At 37.4% G+C, this 11,563-nt stretch overlaps 1 protein-coding gene across 2 annotated transcripts in view; it reads right to left on the bottom strand.

The window, feature by feature from the left end:
* Positions 1-11,563, bottom strand: part of FRMD4A (FERM domain containing 4A) — a 246,056-nt gene that overhangs the window by 123,476 nt on the left and 111,017 nt on the right. For both annotated transcript variants that reach the window (XM_018553740.1, XM_018553741.1), the window contains exons 3-4: positions 11,191-11,285; positions 6,145-6,237 (exon numbers count right to left, since the gene is read on the bottom strand). In XM_018553740.1, the coding sequence (XP_018409242.1) occupies positions 6,145-6,237; positions 11,191-11,285 (188 nt within the window). The remainder of the gene's footprint in view (positions 1-6,144; positions 6,238-11,190; positions 11,286-11,563) is intronic.

Genomic DNA, 11,563 nt, shown 5'->3' with positions numbered 1-11,563 from the left:
ATATATATATTGTTACTGTTTGCATAGGCAGGGGATTTATCCAGCCTTGAGATTCACATATCACTACACCACAGTCACTGTCTATGCTGTGTGGCAGCTGTGTGGGATTTGCAAAAGCAGTCAAATAGAACTAACGGATTACATAACATTTTCAAGTGGTATACACACAAACACACAAACACATATATATCTACTGTATACATTTATCTCATACATGCACTTTCTAAATTGCATAGATCCGGGCTTAAAATTTCAAGTCTAGACCTACTAGCCAGGCAAAAACCTTACTCTCCACCAGTTGCCACACGAAAACTTACCCAGATCTGCCTCCATCCCCACTCCCAGGCCCGTCTCCCAACCCCACCCCCCAAACACGCCCCCTGAAAGCAATACGTTTAAGCAATAGTGAATTAAGCCGCGTTACGTGAATTCTTTAAGTAGTAAGTAGTTAGTACTTATTTAGCACATGGGTTCCTATGCATAGTCAGCTACCAATTTTATAGAAAATATATGTTTTTATTTTAAATGAAATTTGTAGCCTACTATGCATAGGTGTGCTGTGCTTTGTTTTTTTTTTTTACTTATGAAATATTTAGGCCCCACGGCGGTGGAGAGCGGGCCTTTCTTCGTGTCTCCCTCAGCGGAGGAGAGCGGACCTCTCCTTCACCTGTCCCCTCAGCGGCGCTGCCAGTGTAACGGCGGTGCCGAAGAAGAAGCCGGAAGTCGGAACCCGGAAGTCGGCTTCAAAACGAGGCTTGGAGCGCAAGTGGAACGCAAATCGATCCCCGGGCCCTGGGGATCGCATTGCAAGCCACCCGCTCTATCAATAAATGTGCAGGGCATTACTGTGCTCGCCAGAAAGGAATTTCCCCTCACATTTGGCGAGCGGGCGAGCGGAATTTTCAAGCCCTGGCATAGATATTTACATAGAAACATTTTGATAAGTGATGAAAGTGTTCCTTTTCTATCAATGATACATATGGTATGCATTAAAAGAAAATGACTGTCAGTGTTGTGCATGCAAAAGAAAAATCTGTAGTAGGGTAGACAAATAATCTTGGCTTGCAATGATTCAACATTAGAAAATCCCAGTACTTTGTCAAAAGCTCAGCAAGACTAGAAAGCTGACAAAACATTATGCCATAGCATTTGGCTAATTTGATACTGACCTGGACACAATAAATAAAGAGAAAATCAATGGTTATTTTAACATAAGATAAAAAGCTTTTGCCACGAATCTCTTACTGTAAGGCTGCCAACTCCAGGGAATTACAGCCCAGTATCCTCTTGTCTGAAGCTATTAAAGATGCCTGACAGTGCAATAAAACATGGCATATGTTAAAAAGTGCACATGCTGATTTCTGAGAAAAAGGCATGCTGGATCTTGGCAATATTTTTCTTTTATGGGACCAGAATCATATTCTGGGCCTTGATGGCAAACCATGTGACTATATGATGTTTTGTTAACCTGTGGCTTGTGAAAAAAAGTGTATTAGAGTAGAAAATAATATTTTTCTTTTCTTAACTCTACAACTAAATATAACTCTTTTTTTTAACAAGATTATGTCTTATTTGGTTCATCATGTTTGCCCACACTGATGTCTCTTTTTGGACCTATTTTGCTACTTGCTGATGCAAACATTAGAGAATGATGCCTATTTTACTCCACCAATAAAAGAGATATATAGGTTATGGCATATTTGCAAACATTTTAAATTGCCAGACCATAGTCAACCTCACACATGAAAGTGGTGGGCTTTCTGGTCCCTGGCTTTTAAAACAACCTATTGCTAAGACAATGGACTACAACTCCTGTACTATAACTGGTTGGTTGCTGTAGTGGTTGCTACACTTCAGCACAAATTAAATAAAATGTCAGTTGACACATTTCTGTGCCAGAGTCCTGCTGATGTGGTAGGCTGTGTTCCCTTCCCATAAAGCTCACTTATCTCTTCTACATGTGTTGTCCAAGTACAGTATTCAACCTTGAAATTGCATTTGTGAAAAGCATACATTTACTACTGAAAATAGGTCAGTGCTTCCTTATGTAGCTTGTCATGTAATTAATGCCAAGGCATTGGTGACGTGACCTTTGTGGAGGAGGAGGATAATGCTTATGCAAGGTAAAAAACTGACCAGCTCCATTTCTATGTCAGTACCCCAAACCAGGTCCAGCACTGGTCACATGACTGGAGGGATCTCAGAGTTCTACTTTAGAGCAGATGCTGTGCTTTATGTATTGTACATCCCAAAATAACTGCATACATTTCAGTATTTAGCATTGTAAGATGACTATAATGAAACGTAGCAGTCAGATATAATATCTCTTGCATGTCTTGGTATTTTGGGCCAATACTGTGTCTCACTGAGAACTTAGCTTCCCGGATTTACCCATGGCAGTTCAGGATGCTGCTAATCAGTCTATTCAGAGTAGTGATTTGTTTCCTGATTTTTCTTGTGTTTTGCTTTTATTGGCATTCTCTCATTAAAATGAAATATAGTAGCAGTAATTACTGCATCCTGTTATATACAGTCATGTCATTGCCATAAAACATTGCTTGAAAGTTTCCTCTGCTTTGTCAGATTCCTTGATTGCCTTTGACAGCCAGGCGTGACTTCCCCATGTCCCGGCACGACCTTTCAATCCAGCTTATTTCTACCTGTTTTAAACGGATTTGTATATAACAATCTACATGTCTGCCCACCATGCAGAGGGATTAAGAAGCTAATTTATAAAAATGAGATCTCATTTATCCAATAAGATTACACTGATGTCTAGCTGAGGCCAACATACTGTAGATCTTGATTAAAACTGTTTTAAATCAGTAGTTCTGAATACTTTATTTTCTTTGTGATTTTCAATAGAATCTTACAAGTTATTGCATCTCACACCCATCTAATGTATTCTACAAACTATAGACCACACCATAAGGTAGGGCACAATAATTGATGTCATTCCTCTATATTTTTTGAATGAAATGTGGATACAAATAAAAGACACACTCACTACAGATGGAACCAGTATGATGTATACCATCACTTTCAATGCTTCTTCAAAATAGAGAGTGAACTGTGCTTTACCAGCTTGGCCTAGATTTAGTATGGATGGGATGTTTTTTCTCTTGAATTATAAGCTTGTGTAGTAATGAGAAATACAGGCACAACAATAAAAGTAGTATCTGAAATTTGCATTTTTGTGTTTTATGTGTTAAATTTAACTTTTGGTACCAATTTGTAAACCACATAGATCTATTGCTTCAGGTTCTATTAAATTCTGTCAATCTAATACATGCTACACCCCAATAACATAATCCTTTTCTACAAATATGGGTTCTTTCTTGAAAATAAGATGACATGATGCTGATTCACTAAATTAGTTAACATTCTTCATATAATACATTGTGTGAATATTCACTTAAAGTATCCAATCATGTCCAGAATAAATAAATAAACAATTATTAATTGTTATGATTAAATAATTAAAGCAAATTTTTACACAATGTATTGTGTGGACATTTTGAACTCCTTTAGTAAATCATCCTCTATATGTCAATGTTTTATTTCAGAGGTATGCTAACACCCTCATATATCGAAGGGTCTGATGAATGTTACCAACAGAAACCAAACTGATACATTATCTTAAGTATTTAGGATTTAATCTGCATCAAGTTTGCTGCGTGTTTAGTCGTTTTGCAAACTAAAATGAAAAATATGTTCCCCCATCCTATGAAATATACCAGCATACCAGCTGTATCAACTTGTATCCCCACACCAAAAGGTATACCGCTGTATGGTATCCTGCTTTGTTAATTACAGCATTGTATCTGTGCTTTAAGATAAAATAGTTCTAAAAAGCTGCTGCAGGAAACCAGTGAAGTTTATGGTCCACTTTCTGACCCCTGTTAAAATGGTGCTATTAAAGTATTTGCAGTGACACAGCAGATAAGCTCTTGCTTGTTACGGTACATATTGCCTCCTCTACAACGAAAAATCCAATCTAGATTCATATTTGGGTAAACAGAGATCCCACATATTTTTACTTCTAGGCTGGGTTAACTTTATCAATACCTGAAATAATGTTTGCTAATATGCCTGAGGGTCCAGGCTGTTATCATTCAAAATGTTTAATTAAAATATAGAAGAATTATTTTAGTTTTAGTTATAGTGGGCAACACATTTCAAGTTGTTTCCATACACAGTTTGTAATGTTATTGCTATATTTTTTTAGTTCAGATAGAGGCAATTGCCCAAGGTCTGTAGATCATTAAACATGAAATATGTTTTGAAAAGATACATAGTTACATAGTATTTGAGGTTGAATAAAGACACAGGTCCATCATGTTCTACCTATGTGTGTCTGTGTGTATGTTGTGTGTGCATGTGTGTATATTAGTCCCTGTATGGTCTTAGTTTTTAAGAGTACCAGTACCCCTGAATGTTACAGTCTCTTAGGAAGGTATCTAATTGATTTTTGAATGATTCAATACTCTCTGCTGATACCACTGCTTGTGGCAGAGAGTTCCAAAATGTAACCACTCTGACAGAAAATAATCCCCTACGCCCTTTGTGGTTAAATCTTTTCCCTACCAATTTTAGGTGGTGGCATCTAGTCTTTTTTAGGGAGTTTATAGTAAAACGTTTATTGCTGATGTTGCCATCACCACTAAACATTTTATACATCAAAATAATGTCCCATCTTAATCTCCTCACTTCCAGCATGAACAAATTTATATTTAGCAACCTTGTCTCAAAGCTTTGGTCTCCCAGTCCCTTAATTAGTTTTGTTGCCCTTCTCTGGACTCTCTCTAGCTCAAGGACATCTTTTCTGTGGATTGGTGACCAAAATTGAACTGCATACTCAAGATGTAGCCGAACCAGTAATCTGTAAAGTGGCAAAAGTATTGCTTTGTCTCTACAGTACATTCCCTTTTTAATGCATGACAGTACTCTGCTAGCTTTGTTTGCCACAGCCTGGCATTGCATGCTGTTATTCAATATGTGGTCGATTATGACCCCCCAAATCTTTTTCCATTTCCGACTTCCCTAGTGGAGTACCCATTAATGTGTATTCCACTTGCCTATTTTTAACCCCAAAATGCATTACTTTACATTTTTTAACATTAAACCTCATCTGCCATATAGTTGCCCACTCCCCTATTTTATCCAGGTCATCCTGTAATGTTATAATATCTAAGCTTGTGTCTATTACCCTTCCAATTTTAGTATCATCTGCAAACACAGAAACATGTGCACTGATTTTACAACAACTTGGTAACAAAGTAACTTGCATAACTGGGTGTTTTAAAAAAAGAAAATTCCATAGTTTTCTTATGAATGCAATAACAAGATTAATTAAATGACTATGGCCTCATTCTGAATGGGATCACTTAGAATCTAAGATACCTCCAAGACTCTTATAGCTCTAACCCCCAATGCTGACCATTAGTGCCTCAGAGCTCACATAACAGTGAGCTCTGGTTATTGGAAGAGAAGGAATATAACTCAACACGAATTATTCTTAATTTCACAACGGCAAGGCTTTCCTTAGAATTCCCAAACCTTTTCATTAAGAGCAAAAACTCCACAATACCAGATGTAGGGATAATAGATCTGTAAAGAAACCTGACATCAGGGAAGATTTTCAGCTATATTTAGAGTTCATTTCTCTCTATTGCTGTTGGCTATAGCAAATGTGTGTCTCCATTTTTTTTCCAGACTCATGGTACTGGGAGAAGCTGGATTTTGGCAAATGAACTGTTAAAATCTGATATAGATACATTCATAAAGAATCCATGCTTATACTTTCAAAGGCATAGTGTATAGAAAATTGCTCTGTAGATAGATACTGGTAAAATATTCATCATTACAGGTAGAGGTAGATGTACATGAGAACTCTTAGATATACTGCTAGATAGTGTATTTCAAGAGAATTCTTACATTTTTACATCACAACCCACAATTGCAGCTTTGGCATCTGGACTGTAAAGACAAGCCTACTCCCCTACTATGGACATTTTTTTTAACATTAAATACAGCATGGCAAGGTGAGAATATTACCTAATGCCAGGAACTGCTCATATAATTTGGAAAATTGTATTCCTTGCTTTAACTTTTACCAATATAAGATGCTGGAGAGCAACTCACCTTACACAGAAGTACAGGACAATTGGACCAGACTTTTTGGGGAAGTCATGTTCAAGTACTCTTCGGTCAAGCTGTAACCAGTTCAAATGCCCCCTGGCAAAGACAAAAACAATAGGAATTAAGCTATATTATTGAGCTACAAGGCAAATCACCAGTAGGAAGTCTAGGAGGACCTGTTAAAATCCAGCAGCTCCTTAGGAGGTCAGTGCTACCTATGAAACCACACTGCTTCAGTCATATATACAGCATGAATTCAAACCAAACAATCATAAATAAAATATGTTAAACAATTAAAGTGGGCCCATTGTGATTAGACAGTTATTTTTTATACTCAGCCTATACAATATCATCATGGTTTAGTACTCCAAGTTTTTTTGCCCAGAGGCATCAGGGTCACTGCAACAGCACTGGTTATGTGACCCAATTTTGGTCTGATGGAAGATTACCCTTATTACAGAATAAGGAAAGCATTCAGATTCTTAAATTCACTGTTTAACAATATCACACATGCTAAATATCAAAATACATGTGTGTTATTTTTTCATGGCAAGTCACACCTGCTGTTATTATATTTGTAATGGTAGTTAAAAAACCTAGCTAGGTCATATATGTATTTGACTCGGAGTAAATAAGCCCAAATTTAATAGCTGTTGGACATGGAAACAAGACCTGATATAATCCCAGACACTGACAGGGTTATTCACAAAAGGGTGAAGAGTTTGGAGAAGGCAGGAGAAGTGAACAATCTAGGACAACATAGCTGATTTGGAAAAATTCTCCAATTCAGCTCACTTTCCACTTCAGCTATTTTGTCCTAGATTGATCACTTCTCCTGCCTTCTCCAAACTCTTCACCCTTTTGTGAATAACCCTGTGAATATTTAATTAGGCATACCGTTCTTAAAAGGCATGATAGTACCTTTATTTTATAATCAGAGTATATTTTCTTTTTGAGCATATTTACTACTACTTTTCTTTTTGCCACCCAGAAAAAGAGATATATCATAACTAATGAAATATATAATACTATTCACAGTACAGCTTAAAACCACCTAAAATTGATACTTCATTTTTTAGTGGCTGCCAGCAAGATGAATTAATGTTTGGCTTCTCACAACTCTTTCGGACTCTTTTGGTGAGATCTCTTTGATAGAGTTCCTAGTTCTGTCTTTCGCCCTTCTGTACTGGATGTTATCTTGCTTTAGTTCACAAAAAATCTTGCCACAGACCTTCCAGATATACTGTCTGGGTACTTGGATTAGTTAGACTTGGTCTATAATAAGCATGTTTATTTTATTCATCTATGCCATGTGTACAACAATGATATTTCTCAGAAAGACATCAGCACTTCTATCTTCGGTGCCTGCATTGTCTTGGCCTGAATGGCTACTCTGAGCAGTAGCCAATACCCATTAAAATACTTACATAAAAAGTGTCTTTCTTCATAAAATGACACATATTTTACCAACATGAATAACATAAAATGTATAGCCAGTTATTAGATTTATTTTGTCTAAGACCAGTTAAACTATTAAAAATGACTATCCAATTAGCTGCTATGGATCATAACACAATAGTACTCTTTTGCGGGTTAAGCCAAACTACATTCTGGTCCAAGAAACAGCAGTGAGGAAAAAAACATGAACTATGATTCACTCTCACAGTGAATAATAATTTAATCTCAGTGTTGCTTTATGATGAGATTTGTAAGACTGCTTTACTGACGGGTTTTTTTCCCCCTAATTCTTTCCAGAAGACACCACCACAATTCCAAAGAAATACAGCCTTTATTTCTAAATGTTTTGCTTTATCTACAGGTTTATAGTTGGTGGTCTTGCTTTACATCAGTGGTTCTCAACCTTTCTAGGGCCGGGACTCCTTGGTAACATTTGCCAAGTTGTGGTGACCCCCCAACGGTAAAATTTAAGGTTGACGCGGCTGCTGCAGCGACATCTGGTGGCGCGGCGGGAGAACTGACACTGCTGCGCTAGGAGAGGGCTGAGGAGGACTCTCACCTAGCACAGCAGAAATCACACAGCGACCCACAGGTTGAGAACCACTGTTGTAACAGCTAAAATGGCAAACCATATAACACAAGCCGAGGGTGTCAGCTTTTATTATTAATAATAATGATGATAATCTAATAGCTATCTAATAGTGGGAGACTCCCGGCGACCCCTGGCAAATTGTCATTCGACCCCCAAAGGGGTCCCGACCCACAGGTTGAGAACCGCTGCTTTACATAGACCAGAATAGTGCATGGAAATATTCAGTAAGAAAATTACAATTGATTGTACATAGGTGAACTAATGGGATATGTTTTCATTTCATACAACGCTTTGAAGAAACACTTCTACTATGTGCCCCTGAGGACAGTCATTTGGGTGGGGCAAAAAGAGCATTTCCCTGCGGTCTCAACCTTCTTGGGATCTGCCTGTAGTAGATCCTGACCCACTGACCTGAATTTCATCATGCTGCCCACACTCTCCAGCGTATTGTTTTGAATTTACCGTCCATGTAAGGCACTTGAGACAGCAGTAGGGATGTAGGAAACTGCTTCCTTGAGGTGAGGGGGACACTAATAAATAGGCTTGTTCACTGCCTGCAACTATACAAGGGCTAACCATTAAAATACTATATGGGGAAGCACTGTCACAATAATATAATGGAAATGAACTGTTAGCTTGATATTTTCTCTAATTGGCTTATTATTTTTTTCTTTGTAATTTTATAAAGGTGTGGTCATTTTCAAACTTTGCCGTGTGTCTCATCTTGTCTAAAATCAGCACTGCCTGCTGTGAAAGTGACTCTGCATAGAGGACACATTTAAAGATTACAGATACTATCAAATGCAATTTACATTTCTGGGAAGTGTTCAGCGTTACATCACAGCCGACTGGTGAAGAGGGCATGTACCACATGATTCAATAGAGTTCTAACCCACTAACCCAGGGATGAAATGAATCCCTGGGCAACTTTAAATAGAATTAGGTATTTTACAAAAGAATCTCTTTTATACACTGCGTTGTTACATAAGTTAATTCATAAAAATGATTTCTAATTCTCAAACACCACAACAGTGAACTGGGTACTTGCACTAATGTTTTGCCCAGTGGTGGGTAAGTGTATCCATAATAACGACAAGTGAACATTGGAAACAGCAGAACAAGCTCCAAAGTGGATATCTTAGCATATGCTTATAATGATATAAATAAGGGAAGTGAAAATAATAAGCAGTGGTGTTGCTTATGTCACCTACTTAACATACCTGAAAGAAGTAGAAAATACACGGGGGGAATTTATCAAAACGTAAGCAAACAAAGTCTGGAGCAGATTTGCACTGCAACCAATCAGCTTCTCTGTCTCATTTTCAAATCTTACCTGAACAAACTGAAGAGAGATGCTGATTGGTTGCCATGGGCAACTGCTCCACATTCTGTCTGCTCCTGTTTTGATAAATTCCCCCCACAGTGTTTATAAAACAGCAAAATACTTCCCATGTACCTTTATGTGACTATTTGGGTAGTACAAAGATATCAGCAGTGGTCTGGGAGAACATTGCATCTAGATTATAGATGTAGATGAACAACAAAAGCATAATAAACATTGACATTTCTCATTTTCTGAAGAAGAGCAGTGAGAATATGTATTTGCTAATTACGAAAACAGTGAATCTTTTGAAAATCGTTTTTTAAAACATAGTGCAAAACTCTACATGTGGCAGGAACCCAACACTGATCATTACCCTGAGAACACCATTCCCACTGTGAAGCATGATGGTAGCAGCATCATGTTGTGAGGATTCTTTTCATTAGCAGGACTGAGAAATTGGCTCCATCCATCTTGCTCTTATTACTGACCAAATACAGGGCAGTTCTAGAGGAACATTTGTCTTATACTACGGGAGACCTAAGGCTGGCGAGGAAGTTTACCTTCAAGCAGGACCAAAATCTTTAAACACACAGCAAAAGCAAATATACTAATTTAATACTGAACCTGAATGTCTTAGGATGGCCATTCAAAGCTCAAGACTCAATCCTATTGAGAATCTGTTGGAAAACTGAAAACTGCTGTTTACTAACAGTGCTTATCCAACCTGTCACTGCTTCTAAATAAAATAGGGGAAGAAATGTAGAGTATCTACATGTGCACAGCTGGCAGTAACGTATCCCAAAAGAAATACAGCTATAAATGCATCCAAAGGCGGTTTCAAGTATTAAATAACAAACAACAAATGTCTACTTTTGTTTCACAATAAAAAAAATATTTTGCATCTCCAAAAAAGTATGTTGTGTATTTCAAATGGTTAAAATACCATTGAAAAGCCAAAGTTTTTTTTGTAGTTTTTAAAGTGAAACCTTAAAAATGCATTTAAGTACCTTAACTATTAAGAACAATGTATCTTATTTGTATATCACATATGGTGCTAAAACCACACGGAAAACCGGATGGCACGAAAACAAAACTTTTTTAACATACGCGCGGATTACGCACATTTGCGGCTATTACTATAGCTGTAGATCGTCAAATCATCTCTGAATTGGTGCTGACACTGTCCTTCCATCTGGGGGGTGGTTACTTTTGTTCCACATGGTGCCTGTGTGTGTTGTAAGGTAGCCCCCGCTCCAAGCTCACTTCTCCTGGACTACAAGCTCACTTTTAGTTTAGATTGTAGTCCATCATGGGAGTGAGCTTCGAGCGATGGCTACTTTACATCACACAGGGACCATAGGGAACAAAAGTAGCCACCCTGCAGAAGGAAGGACTGTGTCAGCACCAATTCAGAAATGATTTGAGGATCTATAGCTAAGTGATACACAATAAGATACATTTTTTTAAATAGTTAAGGTACTTGAATGTATTTTTAAGATTTAACTCCTGAGTTTAGTGTCACTTTTAATTAAGTTTATATTATCGTCTGTGTTCCCATTGGAGATTTTTATTGCAGGCTGTCCCTTCCTGTTCCAGTGACACTCATTTTCCTCATCTGATGTGTGATGTAATCTATCAAAAATAAGAGTTTCTGATTATTGCAATTTATACTTACGTTTCATCCGTAAATGCTATACCAAAATATTCTTTTTCTTTCAGATTGAAGTGTGATGCTACTAAATCAAGGAGCTCCTTGGCCAGCAGTTTCGGCTACAAAAAAAAACAAAAACACAAATTAGAATAAAATCCATGATACCATGCACATTCAGACATCATACTGGGAAATAACATTTTGCAATGCATATTTCTTACTCTGAGATTTATATACTGTTTATATATACATCTTGAGAAAAATCAAAGTTTACAAAATGTACCCTTGCAAAACCTTCTAAAACACCTAAAGCCACTTTTCTTACTCGTTTATTACTTGAAAACAGTTACAAGCAAATACTAACACCAGCAACATATTAAACATAATGGTCATCAAG

This window comes from Nanorana parkeri, unplaced genomic scaffold (assembly GCF_000935625.1).
Source record: "Nanorana parkeri isolate BGI_ZX_2015 unplaced genomic scaffold, ASM93562v1 scaffold128, whole genome shotgun sequence".
NCBI lineage: Eukaryota > Metazoa > Chordata > Amphibia > Anura > Dicroglossidae > Nanorana > Nanorana parkeri.
This window is presented reverse-complemented; position numbering and strand designations above follow the sequence as displayed.